General features: G+C 41.6%; 1 protein-coding gene and 1 long non-coding RNA gene across 14 annotated transcripts in view; one reads left to right on the plus strand and one right to left on the minus strand.

The window, feature by feature from the left end:
* The first annotated feature begins 995 nt into the window (after positions 1–995).
* Positions 996–7,507, plus strand: LOC107051691. The gene is made up of 3 exons (XR_005862095.1): positions 996–1,297; positions 4,769–4,946; positions 5,170–7,507. It is a non-coding gene; the product is annotated as an uncharacterized LOC107051691 (long non-coding RNA).
* The window catches only part of ATP7B (ATPase copper transporting beta), a 43,361-nt gene continuing 25,347 nt past the window's right edge, over positions 6,343–24,356 (minus strand). For 9 of the 13 annotated variants that reach the window (XM_040705520.2, XM_040705504.2, XM_040705510.2 and 6 more), the window contains 13 exons: positions 24,202–24,293; positions 23,934–24,061; positions 21,218–21,372; positions 20,882–21,016; positions 18,768–18,962; positions 17,628–17,810; positions 15,962–16,160; positions 14,513–14,659; positions 13,072–13,214; positions 10,836–11,039; positions 10,607–10,742; positions 9,710–9,812; positions 6,343–8,514 (listed from right to left, as the gene is read on the minus strand). In XM_040705520.2, the coding sequence (XP_040561454.1) occupies positions 8,250–8,514; positions 9,710–9,812; positions 10,607–10,742; positions 10,836–11,039; positions 13,072–13,214; positions 14,513–14,659; positions 15,962–16,160; positions 17,628–17,810; positions 18,768–18,962; positions 20,882–21,016; positions 21,218–21,372; positions 23,934–24,061; positions 24,202–24,293 (2,085 nt within the window). In that variant the 3' untranslated portion in view covers positions 6,343–8,249. The remainder of the gene's footprint in view (positions 8,515–9,709; positions 9,813–10,606; positions 10,743–10,835; positions 11,040–13,071; positions 13,215–14,512; positions 14,660–15,961; positions 16,161–17,627; positions 17,811–18,767; positions 18,963–20,881; positions 21,017–21,217; positions 21,373–23,933; positions 24,062–24,201; positions 24,294–24,356) is intronic. The other 4 variants (XM_040705529.2, XM_040705487.2, XM_040705535.2 and 1 more) reach the window with 3 other exon arrangements.

Raw genomic sequence — 24,356 nt, forward strand, 5'->3', positions numbered from 1 at the left:
TGAGAAACAAGGAGCTGCCTTCACTCCCCTTGACTCCTCGCTGCTATTAGCCAGAATGAAATCATTACAATTACTCAAACTAGGCAGTTTAAGGCTCATTCCTATGCTCCTGCTCTTATCTCTGCATCTGGGATTTACAGGTCTGATATTTCCAGAAAGACGCCTTGTGAATGTGCATAGGTTTGGGCAAGATAAGAATGTATGAAATTTACTGCATGTGACTTCTGAAGTTTACCTGCATGTTACTCTCCATCAGTAAAGCAAGAGAGGAGATGTGAGACACCGGTGACTTAGGCTCATTCCTCCTGACCCAGCGCTCGAGCTGCGTGCCTCCTCTTGCATTGCCTTGCACAAAGCTCCCCAGCTAAGCCTGCAGGGGAGGATGGCAGAGAAGCGGCCAATTTCACTCACCTGTGTGCATCATCTTGGCAGGCCGATGCCTAAAGCTTGGAGTCAGCCTAATTAAGTAAACGGGATGATAATTTTCTAAGGCAACAGGAGGGCCTTCGCAGAGGAGAAACCATGGTCACTGAAGCACTGAATTCTGTAAATGGGAACACTGGGATCAATAGAAACCAAGAAAATTAAAAAAAATAGACTAATGTTCTCTCGAAACAAAATATGATAGCAGCTGCTGCAGCTGAGGCAGCCCTTGGGGCACATGTGCTTGCACCCACTTACTGCTTTAGTGCTCTCTTGGGGTGCAAGCCGTGGTGCCATGAGCTGGAACAGCTCCGGGATCACAACATGCTCCATGTTCCAGTGCAGTCTGAGCCATGAATCAGAGGATAAGAACACAGCAGTCACTGTGGTTTGCCATTCCTGTCTCTGCTTTGCTGGCTCTCAGGTGTTAAAAGTGCTTTTTTTCCCCCCTGAAGCTGATGCATGCATTGCCAAAACACTGTGGCCATTCACAGCACCAAGCGTGCATAAGAGATTGAATGAGTTCAGCATTAATAACAGGGGCTGTCCTTCTCATTACACCGACTGCCATTTCTAAAAGGCGTGTTTTAATTAATAAGGAAGCTGAAGAAAAGCATTCAGAGGAAGCACTGTCATTAGTGCAGACGGGTAAGCACAGTGTGTCATGCACGCACTTGGGCAGAACTTTTAATCTGCTCCATCCACGACTCTTCAGGTTTCTTATTGCTGGGTTTTCCCGTGTGTCTTTATTCTGACTTATTCATTCAAGAACGCTGCTGAAAACAACTAGAAGAGCTGGTGAGGATGGAGAGAGGGAAGAAATTGGAGAAACAATCATGCTTGCCTGGATCAGAGACCACTTACTTGTCTGCTGGTGAGCTGTTTTGTTTGTTCATGTGTATTTATGAAGCGGGCACTTTTGCCCTATCCCTCACGGCTTGTGGTTCCCCTCCAGCACACATGCTGCTGCTCTGGACCTTCTCAATGCCACCTTGTCCTGCATGGCATTGGCTGGGTCAACTTCACAGCCAAAATCTGCCTCTGCTCTGCCCCTGGGATGCCGACAGCTCATGGAGCTCCACTTTCTGTAAGCAGAACAATCAGACAACAGCTTCTGAGTAAGTCCTTTGTGGCACGAACATATTGGCAGCTCTATAGGTTGCTTCTTTTAATCCTCCTGCCATACAGAGAGGATAAAATTCCCGACACAAATGGCAACTCTGCAGCAAGTATCTGCCATAATTATAGTAATTATATTGTCTTCACACTCTCTTATGAATCAGTGACAGTATGTACTTAATGAGCCGTTTCCTGTTCAGCAGGTTGCTCCCAGCCTCTCTGATTTTCAGCTGCAATGCAGAGGTGTCTGAAAATAACATTAACCCTCACAGGGGACAGCAGCACCGCTGTGACAAGTGCTGCATACAGATGCAGGTGCCACACGTCCATCCCCTTGCTGATGCATGATGGTCTGCTGCCGGGTCCTGTAGGAAAGCCAAGGGGTTTGCTGCCTTTTCACAGCAACCAGATAATTTTGCAGCCCCTGGGCTAGCAGGGGTCCAGAAAAGCAGCTGTTGCCCACGCAGGGGTAGTGCTGGAGGCATGCTGTGGCTGGCAGCATGCACATGTGGCTGTGCCAACGATCCCATGCAGGGATCACACAGCTGGCCCAAACTGCTGGCACATCCCATGCATCCCCGGTACCTGGGGAGTCTAAATCCCACCTGAAGGTATGGGTTGGTGCTGAGCACACAGCTCAGCTGCACGATGCTCGGCTTTCCTGCAGAACTGTTTATCTTGTGAGATCTCAGCTTGTCAAAGGAAAACAGAAAAGAAAGCTAACACTAATCTTAGCAGACAGCAAGCGAGGAGCTCAGGAATCACTTAGCTGTCAGATAATACAAACAAGGTAGCAATTCAGAGCTCCAAACAAATCAACACTGGCCTGAAATCTTCTGTTGCCCAGCTAGATAATGTCAAGTCAAACCCAAATTTTAGGCACACTCTATCCTTTGGCTTAAACTGCCCCTTTTTCACTTTCCCCCCCTTGGTGCTAATGAGCATTGACTGCTAGATTTTCAGATGCTTTGCAAATGAAGGGGATTCTGTGGCTGGGGCTGAGCCTGCAGTGACATCTCGTGGTCCACCAGCCCTTGCAGCCACCTGGCTCCTGGCTGCAGCAATCACCAACAGTAACCACTAATGAACAGCTGAAACACAGCACTAACTATCACACATGTGCCAGCAGAGCTGAATGCCCGAGTGGTGAAAGCAACAAACATATCCTCATGGGAAATCCCTTCCCCTTCCTGTGCAGCACCTGGGGAACCATTAGAAATCACCCTTTTATGCATAAAGAGCTGACAAAAGTCAAAGTGATGCACAGAGAGACTGTGGATGGGTCTGCAAAGCCTCAATGATTCTAACTCGAGACAAGGGGAAGAATCCATCTCTCTCCTCCTATGTTTGTGCCTATCCAGGACTCACATGCAAGCAGGACAGCAAGAATCAGAACAGAGTCATAGAATGGCTTGGGTTGGAAGGGACCTCAAAGATCATCCAGTTCCAACCCCCTGCATGGACAGTGCCACCCAGGGCCCCATTCAACCTGCCTTGAGTGCCTCCAGGGATGGGGCACCCACAGCTTCTTTGGACAGCAATGCTCTGGGCAAGATGCTCTGCCCTTCACCACTTCTTCACTTGTTGTGGCTCTCAAATGATTTCCCACTGAAAACCAGCACAACTCGCTGCTGGTATCTTAGCAGAGGAATGAAACACGACATTTCAGTGTTAGCCGATTCATCATCCTCCACCCATTGGATTATTTCACCAGTGACTCATCTGTGTTCTTCACACACAAGTCCATTCAGAGAAAATACAATCCCCGTAAGGCTGTCTAGTCAAAAACCCATTTTAATCAGCCTGCAGAGAAAGCAAGCTGTTTGTTTGCTTGGAAAATGGGAAGGGAGGAAGAAATTAAACAACTCATAGAATGGCTTGGTTTGGAAAGGCCCTCAGAGATCATCTAGTTCTAACCCCTTGCCGTGGACAGGGTTGTCAACTACTATATCAGGCACTGGATTAGGCTGTCCAGAGCCCCAACCAACCTGGCCTTGAACACCTCCAGGGATGGGCATCCACAGCTTCTCTGGGCAACCGCTGCCAGGGCCTCACCGCCCTCTCTGTGCAAAACTTCCCTCTGACATCTAATCTAAAGCTTCACTCCTTTAGTTTAAAACCATTCCTATCACTGTAAAAAGTTGATTTTTCTCCTGTTTATAATTTCCCTTTAAATGTTAGAAAGCTGCAATGAGGTCTCCCTACAGCCTTTTCTTCTCCAGGCTGAACAAACTCAGCTCCTTCAGATTGTCTTCATAGGGGAGATACTCCAGCCTTCTGATCATCAAATGCAATCATTTGTTCTCCATGATCTTAGGGCACCAAAAATTTTATGGCAAAACTATTGCGTGAGTAAGAAAATAGTTGAAAAACTTTGCACAAACATGGCTCCAGATCTGTTGCACTAAAAATCACATGGAAATCAAACAGAATTATAGGGGTTGGAAGGGACTTCTAGAGATCATCAAGTCAAGGCCTGTTAAAGCAGGTTTTCTACAGCAGGTTGCACAGGTAGGTGTCCAGATGGATCTTGAATATCTCCTGAGAAGGAGACTCCACAACCTCTCTGGGCAGCCTGAAATGGGCAGTTCCAGTGCTCTGTCATTCTGACGGTAAAGAAGTTCCTCCTTGTGTTATTGTGGAACTTCCTGTGTTCTCGTTTCTGCCCATTACCCCTTGTTTTATTGCTGCTCACCACCAAAAGGAGTCCACCCCACTGACTTGATTCCTCTCACTTTAGATGTTTACAAACAGTGATGAGATCCTCTCTCAGCCTTCTCTTCTCCAGGCTAAACAGTCCCAGGTCTCTCAGACTTCCTCATACAGGAATGGATAAGATTCATTCGATCTCATAAGACCCATTAGGTAGATTTTATCCATTAGATAGATGTTATCCATTAGATGTCTTCTTTGTTCACTAATACATATATATATGTGTGTGTGAATATATACACTATATTTTTCCCAGGAAAAATAAACTAATACCCAGACAGTGATAGAGTTTTAAAGAAAACAATGTCACCCCTCCAGTATGGCTGGGGCATTCCTATATATATCATCCAATATGTCAATATTTAGTCTCAGATCTGCAGCACCCAAGCCATGCTGAGGGAACTTGAGGCATTTGTACACCTAAGACCAAAACTGATTTGATGGTTGGACTAGATGATCTTAGAGGCGTTTTCCAACCTTAATGATTACCTGAAAGAAGAGCCTTTCTTTTCAGGGTTCTTCCTGCAACCCTGATCCTGTTTCTGGCTCCAGTCCCACAGAACATTGGTTTCAGGCCAGCACCCTGCTGTACCGGGGCTCTACAGACAGGTTGCTCTGCCAGAGAGAAGGAAAGCTCATGATTATGTCACACAGAAATGTGGATACAGTGCTCCATCTCATACGTCCCTCTGGTAAGTCAGCTCAGGTTTAACAAGAGCACATCATCATAGAGTCAGGACTTACATGTGTTTTTCTTGAGTATATGTACATAGTCTAACTTCTTCATACCCTTTCATGCATGTTTCAGAGGAGTTTACATTTTAAGACATTGTGCAAATACAGTTACTAAATAGGAACATTTTTTCCAGTTAATTTGAATGTATTAAGTAAACTTAAGGCTAATCTTTCTTCCAGACTTTTGGCCCCTCTCGGAAGCAGCACAGTGTGCTCAGTTTAGAGTCCTCTGCTCAGGTAACATGCCAACCCACGTCACTGTCGTAGAAATAAGAGACAGCGGGGTTGGAGAGAATGTCAAGAGGTTGTCCAAGGCAGCCACCTGTCCCATGACAGGACTCACCTCTGCCTGAAGCATTTCCAACAGGTACGTGCCCAATTGCCACACACAGCCCAAGGACCTGCCTTGAAAATCTCTTCCTGCTAGTTCCTCCTCAGTGACTGGTCTAAATCTTCCTCGAATCAATAAGTCTCTTAATTCTTCTTCTATCCAGCGTAGACATAAGACACTGAAAAGATGAAAGGACTCAATTGTTCTCTTTGTATTTGAAGACTTGTAGTTCCTTTAAGTACGCTGTTGGGAAACCTACTGAAACTCTTATCTCCTTACACTTCTCATTCTCAGATACTTACGTCCTGATGTTTTATTGATTTCACTTCAATCTCATTGCTGCTTCCTGAACCGCTTACATTTCCTAACAAGCGTAGTACAAAACCAGACCTGCTACTTCAGCTGATGCCTCACCAGAGCTGAACGGTTATTTTACATCACGTAGATGACAATGTTTATACACCACCATGTATCTGTCCCATTGTGCAGCACCACAGTGTTGTTAGAACACGTCACCAAACAAACACAAACCACCTACCTGACATTTTTCTGCCCAGCTGACCTCTAATTCCTTTGTCCAATATCTCAAGATGGTTTGGACTCCTATGCATGCTGTGATCTTGAACATGAGCTATTTTTCATACTTGTGTTAATAAGCAGAAGACTCATCTCACCCGCAGACTGGTCCAAAGTTTCAAAAAGCAGAGATCAAGTCAACAATAGAATCAAGTAATTCTTAGTTCTGCTGAAATCTATCAGAAAAGTTCTTGCAACTTCCAACAACACAAAGATGTGATCCACCAGAACAGATTGACAGACTGGATATCTTGGTTTTATTTTTGTCAGAGCCAAGCATGCTAAGTCAAGATCAGAGACATGCACAGCATGCCATACAAACTAAACTGCTCGTTGGCAATGACATTTTGCATATGCGTCCTACAATCCATCAATTGCTGCTTATATGTGGTTGTTTGGTATTCTTTTCTGTACCTTTCAAAAAATAAAAAGCCAAGACACACAAGTTTTGCTTGTTTGTTTAAAAAAACACCATATTTTTTACTGTAAGCTCTGGTAAGAAAACATAAAATAGTGAAACAGTAAACCAACTTCCCCTAAAGGCCATGTAAAGGCATTTATGGCATGTCTGAGCAGTGAGTGTGCTGTGAAAGTCATCTCTGCGTGTATAAGGAGATTTTACAGTTTTAAAACATGAGTAATTGTATTTTAGACAACGCTGTTGATGTATTCTCGTGACAGCTCAAATGTAATATTAAGAGGAAGAGAGAACAGGAAGATCTGTGTGGTGCTTTAGGCACAGTCCCTTTCCTGTCTTGTAAAAACAACAACAAAAAAATTAGGAGGAGCAGGACTTGAACCCCTGTTTGAAACAATTCTATATTCGAGTCAGTGAACGTTATCTCATATTGCTTAGTACAGTAATTCCCGTTCTTTCACCTCTCAAATCAGAACATAAAATTCTGGTCTGCTTATTTCAGAGTCCCACAGTTCAGCAGTACAGCACCAGAGGTCCAGGTTCAGTGCACTTCAGCAGTTGCTCCCTATTGTCCCGACTCTAGATGGTGTTAAGGGCTGAATTCAACACTCAGAGTAATAAAGCTACTGCCAGCTTTGGTAAAGACATTGAAGTGAAAGGCGAGTTGTTCAGCACCTTGGTTTCTTATTAAACTAGAGCAAAGAAGGAACGTGAAACCAATTGAAAACATGGAAATCCATTTACCTTAAAATTCAAGCTATTACAAATCTTCATACCCTTCTGTCATCAGGAAGAGTTTCTTACCGTGTGGCAAGTAGAAATCCCACACTTTAAGGCCACTTTTCAACCATTCCCTTTTAACCTCATGGCTGCACTTTAAGCAACCAGTAAGCTGGTTGTATGCTGATTTATGCAATGAACTCACTCCATCCAGCCACGCTGCAGTAACACCATCTGTAGACATAGTTCTGCTTTCAGTCACTCCATGGTAACTGTCAGCTTCATTCACACTGACAGAAATTCTTCACTTGGTCAGAGGGAAGAGACTGCCAACTGTCAACTATCCAGGACTTTAAGGGATCGTGCAAGATATCCACAGGAAAATTATGTACTAACTCAGACCACTAATTGCTCTGCCTTTGTGGGTTTCCTTAAGAATGGAAAATTCCCAATGACTTAAAGGAATTTGTCCCAAACAGGAATATCTGTAAACATAGTAATAAGTCATAAGATGTATTGTGTGGAGAAAGGGAAGAAAAAAGAGCTCATATGGAGCAAAAGAGAAAGCCTAAGAGAGCAGTGGGAATCACAGAACAAGTTCAGATGTGAAAATGTGCATCAAAAGAGTTTGATAGTTCAAAGAAAGTGAAAGTATTTGAAAGAGACGTTTCAGACAGATATAGTCAGTGAAACACTGAAGCTTTTTTGGTCCAAGAAGATGCACATGAATCCTAAGTATAAAGTGCTCCCACAATGACATGACTAGTTAGGATTCTGTGCGTTCCAACCACAGAGCTCCTTATTGCAGTGGATATTTTCAGATGGGCAGAGTGTTTGGAGGCTATGAGCATGTTTTTTGCTTCATGTGCTCTTGAAAGAATAAACTTAGAAAGAGTGTGAAGTATGAAATTTGGTGCCCAGCAAACAGTCCAAAAGACAGAAACTCTGTTAGACTCTGAAAATTACTATTTTACATTATTTCACTAATTGCTACGTGCAAATGAGCACAGTAGAGTCACAGATTCTTTCAGTGACTAGGAGTAACTGTTGACCTGAAAAAATCCACAGTCCATACAACAAGAAACAGAACTGTAATTGTTTTGTGAGCCAAAGGAATAATTCCACTTAAAACCCTGAAGCTCTTGATGACATGACTCAGTCCCTGTTGTCACTGGTGAGGTGGAGTGTTCCCTGCTGTACTGAGAACACAACACTTCAGATGTACTGTTCTTCATCTCCTCCATTCATCAGCAGTGACCACTTGTCCCCTTCCTCCTCAAAAAACCCATTATGTCTCGGCAGCTTGTCTGAAGTCAAGGAAGAGAGAGACACTTGACTAATTTGATCCCAAGGAGCCGATCTGAATGAATCCCTCCTCCTGTCATCCATTCCAATATGAACACTGATTTGGGAAGGAGTGAGGGGCTTCATGTGACCTTGAGCTTGAGCTTCATAACTTTCTGTGTCTGGCTTCTTATAACTGAGAAAGAGAAAAGACAGTTTGTATCAGGAAGTCATTGTGGGGAAGTGACTTCAGCATTAAGATAAATTGGAAACTTTTGATAATCTGATTGCTACCTGCAGTTTAGAAACAATATTAATGGCTTAAAGCACTGGTCACGTGGCCTGAATGCAGTTCAAATAGTAAAAGAGAGGCACTCTCAAATTAAGTTCTAATAAGAAGAAGAAGAAAAAAAAGCATTTACTGAATTATGAAAGCATTCATAGCAGACAACTGCAGGGGAATGGATTTTATGATGGAAAAAAAAGACTTCTAATTTCACGTATTCTAAGTCAGCAAAAGTTCAACAATTACAAGTGTGCATGATCTTCTTCACATATATATATATTATTGTGTTTTTGGATGAAGTGAACGTTCAGAAAAGAAAACTGTCCCACAGAGTGTACTTTAATATGGCTTCCATGGGACTGAAGCCAAATACGTTTGAGATGTTCCTCAGTATCTAACCCCAGTAGTGTCTAGTATTTAGTGTTTAGTATTATCAATGCTAGATGAAAAGAATTGAAGAATAAAGGTATCTCTTTGCATGCAGAAGTTTTTCAAACTTTGGGAAAATATAATGAGAACATTTTTAAGAAGAAAATGTGAAGTGGTGGGACTGATCCTGCAAACGCACATAAGCACATGTTGTTTTTACAGTCTCACTGAGCACTTGCATGGTAAGGATTGGAATGCAATAATGGATTTCCTACATTAGTTCATACTATGCACCATAGAAGACCCCCAGCTACAGTAGAAATATCCAAAGGTTTGGAATATCTCCAGAGACTGCAAAAAGTCTCATCTTTTAAAATATGTTTGTTCACATTGCTCTTAAAAATAGACCCACTGCAGCTGCACCCAAAAATGTACTATGAGAAGCTAATAGCTCAAGTGTTACTGAACTAGATCTCCAACACCTGCCCACCTCCAACAGCTGCCCATGTGGCATCCAGTCACTATTTTAGCTGCTAGCTAAAGAATGCTCAACAGTCTTACCCCAAGTGTGTTAATGACAATGACATCCATCTCTTCTACAGACAAGAATTAGACATCACCATGCTAAAGGACTTCAGATATTTTCAGGTATATAAAGCCCAAACTAATGTCTCACTTGAATCCCAGCAGCAGAGCTGCCTATGGTTCCTCATTTACTTAGTGTAAGATAACTTGCCATTTCAGCTGCAGGGAAGACAGCACGACAGACACGGAAGAAGCTGCCATGGCAGCTGATCCCATCCAAGGCTGAAGCACAAGACCAGCAGGCATGAACACACCTAGCAAAAGAACATACAGACATCAGCCAGGGCAGTCTGTCCCAGTATGGACATTTTTGTCATTGCATACTATAGAACAGATCAGCATGACTTTCTGAGACCTCTATAATCACAAATAGATCAACATGTGTTTTTTTACTTATTGTTAAATACGTTAAATATGTCCCTTCAGTTGCAAGATTGCAGCCACAAGGCATGTGAGACGAACAGTAAATCTGTGTGACCCTCCCAGGTATTCTGCATGTACAAAACAAAGCAAAAGCAATAGAAGGGCAATAATAATAATAATAATAATAATAATAATAATAATTATCCAGGCAAATGAGGAGAAGTTAGTAAGAAAAAAAATGGGGGGCTGTCTGAAGTTAGTTTAAAGTAGGAATTTAGAGCATGAGAAGATGTCTGATAGAAGCAGAGAAATCAAATAGTGTGAGACAAAATGAGAAATTCAGGGCGAATAAAAGAGGGAGCACCCAGAAGTCAGATGATCTCTCTGATTAGAGCCATGTTTGAATATTCTAAAATGAATCCCAAAATACTGTTGTGTAAAATAAAATCATGATTTTCATTTCAAGATATAAGTATTTACTCCTAGGACCTTCAAATTTGGGGAACAAAGATTTCTTCTACCAGCATAAACATCTATGTACATATATATTTTGTTCTCCTTCTGCCGAGTTTTAAATGCTCCAGGAACCTCTCTTCAGTTGCTTGAGCAGGAAATCCTGTCAGAGGCACCACAGAGCTCAACCATGCTGCTCTCTTCCACAAGTTGAGCTCTGAGAACCACCTACCTGCTGCTATTGGTATTCCAAGCAGATTATAAATTAAGGCAAGAATCAGATTTATTCGTATTCTCCGCACTGTTCTCTTCGATAAGTGAATACTGGCAACTACATCCAGCAAGTCATTCTGTAAGACAGAAGGACACTGAAAGTATTCCACAGGCAGTCTTTAGATTACTGAACTGAAAAGAAGAGCAATAAAAAGTGATAGAAGGCAGGTCAAAACTGTAGTGCTCACTCGGATAAGAACAACATCTGCTGCTTCAATGGCAACATCGGTGCCCGTTCCAATTGCAATTCCAATGTCGGCCTTGGCTAGCGCAGGGGAATCATTGACTCCGTCACCAACCATTGCAACCTTTCTCCTCCCATTTTGGAGTTCTTGGACCTTTGCAACTTTGTGAGAAGGAAGAACCTCAGCAAAGACTTTTTTGATCCCAACCTATGTACGAAGAAAGAAACACATACTTATTGGTGATCTGCTGAAAGGAAAAGCCATCTGCTGTTCTGGGATAAGGGCAAACAAAAGAAGATCACTCAAATAAATTGCAAGCAGCTCTTGCAAGCAACACAGAAAGCTGAAGAGCAACATGCCTTTGGCATAAGGACAAATGGTTTTTATTTTATTTTATTTTATTGTTATTATTTTTAATAGGACAAGGGGGAATGGTTTTAAACTGAGACAGGGGAGGTTTAGGTTAGATGTTAGGAGGAAGTTTTTCGCACAGAGGGTGGTGACGCACTGGAACAGGTTGCCCAAGGAGGTTGTGGATGCCCCATCCCTGGAGGCATTCAAGGCCAGGCTGGATGTGGCTCTGGGCAGCCTGGTCTGGTGGTTGGCGATCCTGCACATAGCAGGGGGTTGAAACTCGGTGATCATTGTGGTCCTTTTCAACCCAGACCATTCTATGATTCTATGATAAGAAAGTGATTGATTACAGACTCCTCCATCATCACTGCAGAGAAGCTGGCACACCATGCACTGCCCTTGTCACCGTGCCTTACAGAGCTTCTGGAGCTCTATTGCCTTGGCAAATAAAGTTGGATGACTAAAATAGACACTTTTCAAGCAAACATGCTGATAATGGGTATGCACCAATAAAGATTTCAATGAAATGTGCACAGGAGTCATAGGCACCAGGCACTCGTGCTAGGGAAAACAGAAATGCCAACATAAATGTGCAAGTCTCAGGGAAACTATAGAGAAAATGCAGAGGGCTGCATAAATGCTTTCACTCACCCACTTCTTAGCTTGGAGTGGCTACCAATGGCTTTAGTGCTACAGCTGAAAAATAGAGGTGGGTTTACTAAAGAGCACTGGGATAAACACCGTAGGTCTGTCTGCCTCACCAGATAGAGCACAGGATGTAGAAGTTCTCTTTCTACTTCTCAAAAAGTAGCATTTTAAAAGTTTTAAGACTGACTTACCATTTTGCCATTGGAAAGGACGTGACAAAAAAATCAATGAAAATCTAAGTTGGCACCAAATAAGGTTGTTTGAAAAGTTCACCTGAGGGCATGAAACTATAATCCAAAGGTTCCGAAACAATTTCTCTCTTAACAAAGAAAGGTGGGCTGAGAAAGCACTTAAAAAAAACCAGAAGGTGAAAGAGTGGATTAAAATAGAATAATTAAATCACACTGAGAAACAAAACAGGCCTCACAACATCGGAGAACATGTATACCATGTTGCTGGCCGAGTTAGCTCTTTGTATACGTGAAGAAAGCAACACAGAGGCACACAGTAGAGTAAGAGTAGACCAGTACAAACAGCAAGTGGGAAATGGAGATGAAGAGGGTATAAATGTTACGAGGAAGTGTCAGAATTTGGCTTTGCCTTTGGAACGTTGTTTACAGTTTGTGATCAAGGAAATCTCGTGCACTCAACTTCTTTTAGATTGCTATGCTTCTTGACAGTAAGAATTATTGTTATTACAATGTTATCCTTAAATTTAATGGCAAATTCCCACTTCGTGTACTGGGAACCAGACTGGACATTAAAGGCACATCCCTTCATTATTATTATTATCATTATCCCTTTTTCATTATTATTATTATCATTATCCTTTCTTCATTAAGGAAACACAGGTGCCCTTCAGTGAATGGAGCTAGAAGGCTTCAGCCCAGCGATGGAGTAATTACTGCACGAAACTCAACACATCTCTAGAGGTACTGAATGTCTGTCTTCAGTGGGATCTTAATGCAGTCACTGGCCTTTACTATGCCATAGGACTTAGAATCATATAATCATAGAATCACCAAGGTTGGAAAAGACCTACAAGATCATCCAGTTCAACCATCCACCAGCCACCAGTAGTTCTCACTAAAAACTTCACCTGATTTTCCGTGTAGTTCAAGAAAAGTTAGTCTTTCTTTAATGTATCCATGGAAACTCTGAGTGCCCAGCCCTAATTCACTGAAATATGCAGAATTTTAGAAAGCCATCACACATTTTCTAAAATGCACGAAGGTACCTGAGTAGCAATGGCTTTTGCAGTTTTCCTGTTGTCGCCTGTTATCAGCACCACATCTATTCCCATGTTTTTCAGCGTGTGCACAGCAAGGGCTGCCTCCTGCTTGACAGTGTCTGCGATTGCGATCATTCCACACAAGGCACCTTCACAAAGAAATGTGCTCTGTTAAAAAGAGCTGTGGGCAGCAAGGTGGTAGCAAGAGAACAGGACTCTCTCTCTGTCACAGTATGGTAAAGTAATTCTTTCTGGGTAATACTGGCTTTCACAAGCCTGAACTGCTGACTTAAATTTTCTTATCTATGGTCCCTTTCTTACACACACTCACACACATGCTTTTCTAATTTACCTGTTTCAGATCTAAGAACAAAACTCCTTTTATACTTAGCAACCAGGCAGAAAAGAAGCACGGTAGCTTTTAAACACGTCTGAATGATAGGTTTTTTTTTGTATGGGTGAACATGACAGTGGGCCACAGGAAGATTTCATAATTGTCAGATGTTGAAACCACTCCTCCAGCATTTAGAATATTTGCTTTTATATCCCCTAAACCTTTCACAGTTGGATCTCTATTACAATTAATTACTTTGGGACAGGAGCGCTGCACCTAACACATATTGTCTGAAAGGTATATCCATGTAAATTACCAGAATCCCACACTGTTTTTATCACTGCATGTTATATTTCAAAAGTAATGATTTAAGAAGGTTTTCATCATCTGTTACTCTGGTCACCATCATTGGCAATGCTAGGAACACTGAGTATACATCAGGGACCTGATTTCCATGTTAAGAGCATTTGATTCTTCTGGACATTAATGGAGCCCTTGTTGAGACATGCACATGCCTCTGAAAATTAGTCTGTGGGCACACCAAGATTATTTTTTCACTAATTGAATCAGAGACCCCACATCAAGATCACAGACCCAATGGCAATTTATCACCATTACAGCAGTTTCTCTTATTAAGGCTTCATCTAGGTTCCCCTTCTGTGTAGCACAGAATAGAAACCCTCTGGCAAAACTCATTTAGTCTAATCTAGTGTCTCTTTCATACTTGAATGATCTAATGACTTGTCATGTTTATTAATGAAATATTTTGAAATCAGAGATGCAGCAGGTCAGCCTGTAATCCTTAAGCAATGCAAAGACAGGATGGGACAAAGTTGCGCAGTTATACACTCTGCACACCACGCTTTTTGGAAGCAGGATGTTTGGAAATTAACATTTAAATTACAAACTACTCAGCAAGGTCTTATAAACACTATTCTGAGACAAAACACCTTCTTTTAAGAACACCTGATACTTTACACTTTGGTATTTTTCACAAACGGTTCTGTATTAAACAATATGTAATTTCTTAACACTAAACCACCAACTGTTTCAGTTTGTTTTTATCCTTTCGATGGTACAATCAACTGATATTTATTAAGTCACAGTAGTTACCATCTATAGCCACTAATATGGCTGTCTGTCCTTTTGTTTCGTGGTCTGTCATGGCGTCATTTACATCGTTTGCAATATGCAAGCCATTCCGTCGCATCCACTCACGATTTCCAATCAATACTGAGTATATATGGGAAGATGATGAACCTTTGTGTATGGACAAAAGAATAATTGGAAACTTAAAAACAGTAGACACGTCAGAGATATTTGAAATGACAGTTTCAGACTGCATTAGTTATACAAATGTATTTACAGAGGTTTTCTTATTTGTGTGTGTGTGTGTGTGTCTTTGACTAGCAAAGGTCACAACCAAAACACTTTATCTTGAGGCTCATTTGAAGTGCTACTGCCATGACCAAACACATATGCACAGCCACTAACTGATGACAGCCTCATAAAACTTTTCTCCTTCAAGACTCACTGTTTATACACAGAGCTGCATCATAAACTTATTGGAAGTATTTGCATATATTTGCCTTTGTAAGTTTGCATTGTTTTTCACAAGAAGTGCAGTGTGCCACATTGTTCACACAAATAATTACTTCTTTCGAATATAAAGGCCACTCTTCTAAGAAAAAAACAGTTTTGTTCTAACAAACAATGAAATGGTACGTAGACCACTTCATTACAAATTCAGTGCAACTTCACAAAGCCCTCTGAAGCAGGTGAGAAAATATTACGTTAACGCCGCTAACAAATGGCACAGTTCTGATGATTAAAGTTCTTATTTCAATTCTTCTAAAAGCTTCCTCAGAAAGGTCAAGAGGTACAGTCTGCTGAAAAGAACTGATGAGCTTCTTAAGGAGGACTTTAAATATGTATTCATTCCCTCATACGATACAAAAGAGCAAGTGCCTTCACAGAGCGTGAAACAAAAAGAAATGCACTGGCTAAATCAAAAGCATCAGGCACTGAAACTTGGTTTGCAGATATAACCTGCTTCACTGCTGAATGCATTTTTTTTTAATTAAGTGTTTTGAGAGAGATTTGAATAGAAAACAAAAGGTCCAAGTTAATACAGAACTAAAATGTAGGACAAAAAAAAATGGAGCAATAAGATAACTTATGTTGAAGGTAACTTCTCTATGGAGGAAGATAATGTTAATTGGCAAACTGCTCTCTGCTGGACCATTCTTCTGTCCAAAAGGGACCTTGCTGGGTATGCCTTATTGCTCATGTATTTTATCAGCTTTTGGAGTATCAATCACTGTAGCATCTAATCCTTAGTTAGGTTTCTGAATTGCAGAGCAACTGAAGGCAGGGGAAAGGAGATTTTCAATTTCAATTAAGACACCTTTTTGTCCCTCATGTTCTTAGCCTCTCTCTCTCCTAAGACCACATTTCTGCTATTCCTAGTCTGGTAGGATTGCTTTACTATGCTCGGCACTGTGGATTCATGAGCTCTTGGACTACAACTAGCAGACATAGCAACTTTGGAGGCAGACATACCATTTGATTCAGAGAGTGTGATCAGTGCGTTATCTCCCAGAGGAGCACTGCTGTCCCCACTCTTGTTAACGTCCAACTTATCAACACCCTCCTCAGCCGTGCCCAGGACAGCCTCAACACCTCCTACTTTGCAGCTGATGCCACAGCCTGGGACTGCCTGGAAGTTGGTGCAGTATCCCAGGCTCTGAGTGCCAAGCTCCTGCAGACGTAACCAGAGTTCACCATCAGTTTGTGCTGACAATGTGTGGTACAAATATTAGATAACTGCCATCAAATAGAGATTTCATTCCTCCTCTTTACAATGACTGATAGACTGGAAAGCAGCATGGAGCATCAGTAGTGGAGAAATAAAATAAAGATTGTACTTCTGAAGCAAACAGCAATAGAGGTCACATCTCAGTTTCAGCCCCAGCACAAGCAAACAAAAAAAGATGATTTTTCCTGGTGGTTCAAAGATGAAGGAGGTACAGTGGTGGTTTACGACTTCAGCCAAGACTAGGAAGTAAAAAGAAATACTACAAAAATAAGCCATACAGCTCTGGAAAGATGCAGGTTTTAATTAGCCACAGAGACAAGTGCTGTGCCCTTTATATATATATATATACATGCATACATACACACACACACAGTGTAAAACTGCATCTGATTCTCAGAGTGATCTGGCTGAATGATACTAAGTAAAATGGGGTTTGTGTGGAGTTTGAAAGAAAAGCCACTGAGTAGCTTCAAAAGGGGAACCTACAGTTATATAAATTGCAAAAAAATTGGGGAAAAAACCCACATCTGTTGATAAACAATTTATTCTGGCTTATCTCTGGAAATCAGATTATATGTACCTTCCAGAGAACTCCTTTGTAGACAGTAATAACTGATGCATACAATAACAACAGAAATTTCAGGGAAACTAAGACACATTTTAAAAACAGGAAATGTAAAATATAAGAGGGGCCACTGAATCATTACCCACACTCACTTTTTCCTTCTAAGTTTACATGTTAACTTCTGAATTTCATCACTGAAAGATCTATCACTAATAAGTTTGAGATTCATCAACTAATGGCAAGTAGCCCAGTGACCTGCCTTAGCAGAAGTTATTTAAACTGGGCTTCTTATGTTGTTTCTAATTATGCTTTCATTCTTCCTGAAACATTTGATGAACACAAAGAATATATAAAGGACTTCTGAGTATTTTCAGAATTTGTGCAGGCATGAGTAATCTATTATATTAATTTGTGAAATTCACAAATATCACAGTTTAATATTCATGTTTGTTCCACAGCTTTTTGCCTAATCTATTCAGGTAAGCAAGTGACTAATAGCAGTGACTACCACAATCAGGTAATGTGTGAAATGTCACCATGCACTTTCACTTCATGATGCTTTTCTAAACGTACGTGTTCCTCCTGAATATATTCAGCAATACTTCCCTTGTCATTGTCTGGGAAAACTTAGTAATATCTTGCTTAAGGACTCCATAGCATGGCCACAAAACCAAAGCTTAGATCATGCCTCCCAGGTATTGTCCAGATTAAGATAATGTCTACCAGCTTCTCAGTCAGTTACTTTTCAGACAGGCCTCTCCTTCTGGAATTTGCTCATTTCACACAGCATTGCTGCATTCACACAGATCCTTTCAGATCTGAAGTGAAACAGTAAGTCTAAATACCTCTTTGCAGTATTTAGTGACCGCCACTCCTAGAGGATGCTCACTGCTGGCTTCTGCAGTGCCAACCACTGCCAGTACCTTCTTCAAAGAGAGCACAGCTGTGTCTCCCAGCAGAAGAACCCTCATGACTTTAGGAACTCCGCAAGTAATGGTCCCCGTTTTATCAAACATCACAGTTTTGATCTGCAAGAAATAAACCAGAGTTACTGCCTAAGCTATGTGATCACAGAATCACACAGAACCACAGATAGGGATGAAGGCATGCTTTGAGCAAATAAGTGCAGGCAAGACATCAGTAATTAGTTGACGGTAACCAAACCAAGATGAATGAACCTACAAAAGCCAGGAACTCCTGAACCATGGACTGTCTGTGCAGTAGATCTCCTTATGCTTTCTTATTCATTCCTCGTACAGCTGAAGCTGCAATATCATGCTGTACCCATATCAGGATCTCAACATCACAGCACTTGCACTCTGCTTTGCGTTAAGTGTGTGCACACGTTTGAATGAATGAGAATTACTGTCAGTCTGGTTAATTTATTCTAATTATCCTTTTCACTCCTCCTTATTCTGCTTATGTCCAATCCAATCTCCCACAGCATGGCGTAAACACATCTTCTTTTTAGTGGCTGCAGGCATGCCAAGTCCTTCTTTCTCCTTTTCCTCTTATCATATATTTTCTGCCTTTGAAGGGCTTTTTCTGCCACCCATCTATCTTCTCCCTAGACTAAAACAACTCAAACCATACTGTTTTTCTCCCACATCCTACATTTCAAACCACTGATCATGAACAACATGTATTTCACAGCAGCCCTCAAGGAAAGAAGAAAAATGTTGGGTTATCAGGCTTTCTGGGAAGAGGCTAAGAGAGCGTGAATGCCAGAGACCTCACAAGGTCACACAGAACATTAGCAGCCTCAAAGGCAACAGACTGCAGAAACTGCTGGCTCTCAACACTTTGCTGCCTACTTTGCATTGTGGAGAAAGAAGGTCAAAGTCATCTTCCTTGACATCATGAACAGTTGCCAGTAGAAAAAAAAATCTGCAGTCTTTCTCTTTATCAGAGGGATTTCCTGAGACATTATCTTTGATGTGGCGACAGCTGGGAAAGTTACAAAAGGTACAGAATGAACTATTAACCTTGTGTGCCATTTCCAGGGGTTTTCCGCCTTTGATGAGAATACCGTTCTGCGCAGCAACTCCTGTGCCCACCATCACAGCTGTTGGAGTAGCCAAGCCTAAAGAACAGGGGCATGCAATGCTCAGCACAGTGATTGAGGTTTGAAATGCAAACCTCAGTATTAGTTCAGCTTTTGAAAGGTGCTTGTTCTGATTCTGCAAGAAGAGGGAGAAGAGGGGGCAAAAAAAAAATAAAAGAGATATTTGCTAATAGAAGATAAAACATGCACAGTCAATCATAGACATCTCAAAAAATACATTTAGCAGGAAACCTCAAGTACAGGAAAGCAATTTATTATTGCTACTGTAGTGGTAAAGAAAGGCCACTGTTATGAATCATTTATGGCAGTGTCTTGTGGCTTTCTTACTACTCAAGCACATACGCTCCAGGAATTTCTGTTGGACACCTTCACCTATGTAAGAAATACACCCTACCTAAAATGTAAATAAAACACAATAAATAATAAATAAAGTACAAGATGTTGCACTTAGGCCAAGGCAATCCCAAGTATTTATTTAGACTGGGGGAAGCACTCCTTGAGAGCAGCACTGTGGAGAAGGACTTGGGGGTCCTGGTGGATGAGAAGCTGGACATGAGCCAGCAGTGTGCACTTGCAGCCCAGAAGGCCAACCGTGTTCTGGGTTGCATTAAAAAAAGAGTGGCCAGCAGGGAGAGGGAGGTGATTGTACCCCTCTACTCAGCTCTTGTGAAGCCCCATTTGGAATACTACGCCCAGGCCTGGGGTCCCCAGCATAAGAAAGACACAGAGCTCTTAGAATGGGTCCAGAGGAGGGCCACTAAGATGATCAGAGGGCTGGAGCACTTCTCCTATGAGGAAAGGTTGAGAGAACTGGGCTTGCTTAGCTTGGAGAAGAGAAGACTCCAGGGAGACCTTACTGCGGCCTTCCAGTACTTGAAAGGAGCATATAAACAGGAGGGGGAATGGCTGTTTATATGGGTTGATAGTGATAGGACAAGGGGAAATGGTTTTAAACTGAGACAGGGGAGGTTTAGGTTAGATATTAGGAGGAAGTTTTTTATGCAGAGGGTGGTGACGCACTGGAACAGGTTGCCCAAAGAGGCTGTGGATGCCCCATCCCTGGAGGCATTCAAGGCCAGGCTGGATGTGGCTCTGGGCAGCCTGGTCTGGTGCTTGGCAACCCTGCACATAGCAGGGGGGTTGAAACTCGATGATCATTGTGGTCCTTTTCAATCCAGGCCATTCTATGATAAATGCATTTAAACACAGCCTAACAGCATGGGGAGGCTGCAATAACTGCCTTCTGTTCAGGGCACACCGGAGACACCAACTAAGGGGCAGTGTTTTGAGAGTGAATTCTGCCTTCAAAGCACAAACACTGTCCCCATCATCAGGGACAAGAGGATTTTTAGGAGACTGAAGATGCAGAGTCTCCACTCCACAGGGCCCTGTACTCAGTAACTTCAGGAAAGCAGCAAGTAAGCATTCCTGAATCTCCTCTTGCACCAACAACTAGAACAGTTTTTGTACAACATCCAAGTGCGCTCATCATCCATGGAGGATACATCAGAATTACCCTCATACTAATGGGTGTGACAGAATGGCTCTCAGATGACAGTGTAAATTCCCAGCACTGGCTTCCTCATCTAATAAAGAACAATTCTATTTCCAGGTGCACAGATACCCGCAGTTGCTGAGCACAGCAAATACACATCCTATAGATAGCAGAAACTCATTTTCCTTCTAATGTCAAACCCACTATCAGCCAAGGAACAGGATGTTAAAAAAATTTCAAGCATGATAGGAATGGTTCATCTCCTTGCAGTGCAGCTACAAGTCATGCTTAATCCAGAAGGAATGCTTATCATTTCAGTTTGTAAGAACCCCATGCAGCAATGAGGGCTAATGCACAAAACTATATTTACACCTGCAAATATATTTTAATTAGAGTAATCATCCCCTTTGTGTAGAAAATACCGTATTGTAACCTGGCAAATGCTTTTGTACCATGTCAAACCCTACAAACAGAAGGTATTTTAATTTCAGTGGGAGACAGCTTAATAAGAAAACCCAACTCTTAATTAAATTACTTACAGGAAAATATTTCTGAATAATATCAAAATTTATAAAACCAATTGTGATCCATGCTATCAAAGTCACTGTAGAAATTATGATGATAAATGGAACAAAATATCCACTAAACTTATCTGCCAGTTGCTGGATTGGTGCCTATAAAAAAGAAAAACAGATATTTGCATGTTTATGATCAAAACACATGAATACGCAGAATTAATGAAAATAACAGCCTTTCATTATTTTCTGAAGTCTGGAAAATCACAGTTCACTGGTTGTATCAATATGTCGAAATACAAAATCTTCTTCTTATTTAATCAATATTGATGAATAAGGTTTCTTTTCTCTTACTTTTACCTTTGACATTTGAGCTTCTTCCACCAATTTCACAATCTGTGCTAGGGTGGTATCATTACCAACATGAGTTGCATTAACAAGAACTGAGCCATGTGCATTTATAGAGCCAGCAATCACTGTGCTCCCAGGCTTTTTAGTGACAGGCATAGCTTCCCCTGGAAAGAAACACCAAAAATAAATGCATCAGACCAGTGCAAATACTCCTAATGACAGCGAACACAGTACATTAGCACACAGCTCATTGTATTCAGCACGCTAAGCAATAATGGCGTGAAATTACATCTTGTATATCTCCGTCTTCTGAAGGCATCTATAAGTGGTGCCATACTTCTTGCAAACGTTTTTCTAGGTTTATTTTTGCAGCAAATGTCTTAGTCAAAATATTTCAGAGGGCTGGAGCTCCTCTCCTATGAAGAAAGGTTGAAGGAACTGGGCTTGTTTAGCTTGGAGAAGAGAAGGCTCTGGGGAGACCTCACTGTGGCCTTCCAGTACTTGAAAGGAGCATATAAACAGGAGGGGGAACGGCGGTTTATATGGGTTGATAGTGATAGGACAAGGGGGAATGGTTTTAAACTGAGACAGGGGAGGTTTAGATTAGATATTAGGAGGAAGTTTTTCACTCAGAGGGTGGTGACGCACTGGAACAGGTTGCCCAAGGAGGCCGTGGATGCCTCATCCCTGGAGGCCTTCAAGGCCAGGCTGGATGTGGCTCTGGGCAGCCTGGTCTGGTGGTTGGCGACCCTGCCCACAGCAGTGGGGTTCAGTCTAGATGAACTTCGGGGTCCTTTTCAACCCAGACCATTCTATGAATCTATGATTTCTGGCTCTTCCTTTTCAGCCTGACAAAGATCTAGGGCTCTTCTTCTCCCACCTCCAGAAACAGAATCCCTAGCCTACAAACATCAGTGCTCCATCTTTCTATCAGATACAGTACAGATGCTACGCCCTGATGTTCAGGTGTACCCTAGTATGAATGAACAGTCTCTAATCCCAGATTTTCCTAAAATTGGCCACAGTTTCTCATGTCTTCACTGAAACTTTGAGGTGTATAGGAAGGTAGGTCATCTTTCTGTTTGGCTACGAAATGCATCACATAAGAAATTGTCAAAGCTATAGGGCCACCGTAAGAGAAGAGAGGTAATTTGGTGGCATCCAAGATACAGGTTTGTGAAAAATCAGGAAAGATTTAGAATAAATTTTGTCTGTATCTTAGTACAAAAAGTCTGTGATTTGGCAGAGCTTGAAAATCACGTGACCCAGGGATTGTGAACAGGACGACAGCACAGCTCCTAAAGTTACAGAATTTGGAAGCAGTATTCAACACGGAGATGGCTCAGCCACCACTGTTTTCTGTGATGCTGTTTAGAATGCGGGACAGAAACTAGATCTTACACTTTATGTCGTTCTGTTTTCATTTCCCCATACAAAAAAATCCACAAGTTTAGCATTATAATACCAGCAGGTAAAGTCAGCACCAGCCATCTAACGCATCTCCCACTTTTTTAATGAACCACTTCATTGCTGAAGGAATTTGGGCAAGGCCTTATTTGGTTAACCAGACAGTAATCAGTCCAATCTTCTAAAAACACTATGAAGTTAATCAATCCTCTAACAAATACAGACTGCTACTTGGAAAAACACTACGCTGCTTGGTGTGGTATTCACCATGAACTGCAGAGGCTGGAGGTGGGTGGAAATCATAAACTGTGCTCCAGAACAAAAGAGTCCAAACATTTGCATTATGGAAGTCTCTCTTTGCCATTTTGCTCTGGATATCTGAGCTGCAACTTGTCCTGGCCTTTTGTTAGATAAATAACAAAGGAAAAAGTAGAAGTTTCCTTGGTCCTAACCCTCCAGTGTGCCATCCCTCAAAAAGGTCAGGAGCAAATCCATACTAAAAAGAACTTCTAGAAATTTCCTCCAATTGGTAACTCCCTGTTTGAGAAGTCTGTCTCCATTTCCACTAATCTGTTTTCAAAAACCAAGAGAGTTTACTCTGGGGAAAAGTTCACATTCTCACACTGTTGCTTCAAGAATCTCTACAAAACCACTATTTTCTGTTTTTAAGGTTAGTGATAATGACTGGTTCTCCTAAAATTAAGGGTGTCTCTCTTCCCCAGGCAAAGTAAATACATAGCTAAATCAAGCCAGATGATCACAATGTGAAGTTTTTAGATCCTTCAACTTATAAGAATTATACAATCAAATAAATCCTTACTGTATTTCCAAAATGAAATGAAAATCTCAGAAACTGAAGAAGTTCTATGACTTTTAATGAGCACGAAGTCATGAGACCTACTTTCGCTCTCCTTGTTCCCTTGGCCGTCCCTGTTGGAAGCCCTGTCTGATATCTACATGTATGATCTCAACATCTCAGCAATATTTCCTTTAGAAGTCACTACTGAAAATGTATCTTCTCTAGAAATATATGCCATCAGAAACTCCCACCCTATCTCTGCAGTAATGACCATAGTGCTCAGCCTTTGCACATCCCATCAGTACGTTAGTAAAAGAGACCAAACTGAGCTGAGATTCTTCAGTTTTTTAGGGCATATGCAGACACAGGATTTGGATTCTAGCTCACAAAGGCCAGGAAAAGAGTTCATTAAGATGGGAGGTTATTTAGACAACACCTTTAGCTTTGTTCTGTTCTCTTTTCACATGATAAAAAGTTACAGAAGGTTTCACATATTTGCACCAGTGTAAGGGAAGTTACCAGTAATGAGAGACTCATCTGCCATAGAATTGCCTTCAATGACCTTCCCATCCACTGGGAACTTTCCACCTGGGACAACCTTTACAATATCACCCCTTTGAACCAGTTCAACAGGTACCTGCTCCTCTCTGCAAAAGATAAAAGTAGAACAGACAGATCATGTATGTCATGGGCTTCAAAGTCATAATAATGGTTCCACAGTAACTGCTTCAAGCCCAGTCTGTGCACCCAAGTAGGCTGAGTATTTTGTTTCATGAAATGTAAATACCTGATGATAGAGTGGTCAGGTCCTAGAGTCACCACAGTGGCTTCCGTGGCTTGAAGAGATATAAGTTTAGCAAGAGCTTCTGAGGTCTTACTCTGAGAAACAGAAAAAGATGTTTGAGATATACTGAGATGTATAAATGCTGATGTCTTCTTAAT

This window comes from Gallus gallus, chromosome 1 (assembly GCF_016699485.2).
Source record: "Gallus gallus isolate bGalGal1 chromosome 1, bGalGal1.mat.broiler.GRCg7b, whole genome shotgun sequence".
In the NCBI taxonomy this organism is placed as follows: Eukaryota; Metazoa; Chordata; class Aves; order Galliformes; family Phasianidae; genus Gallus; species Gallus gallus.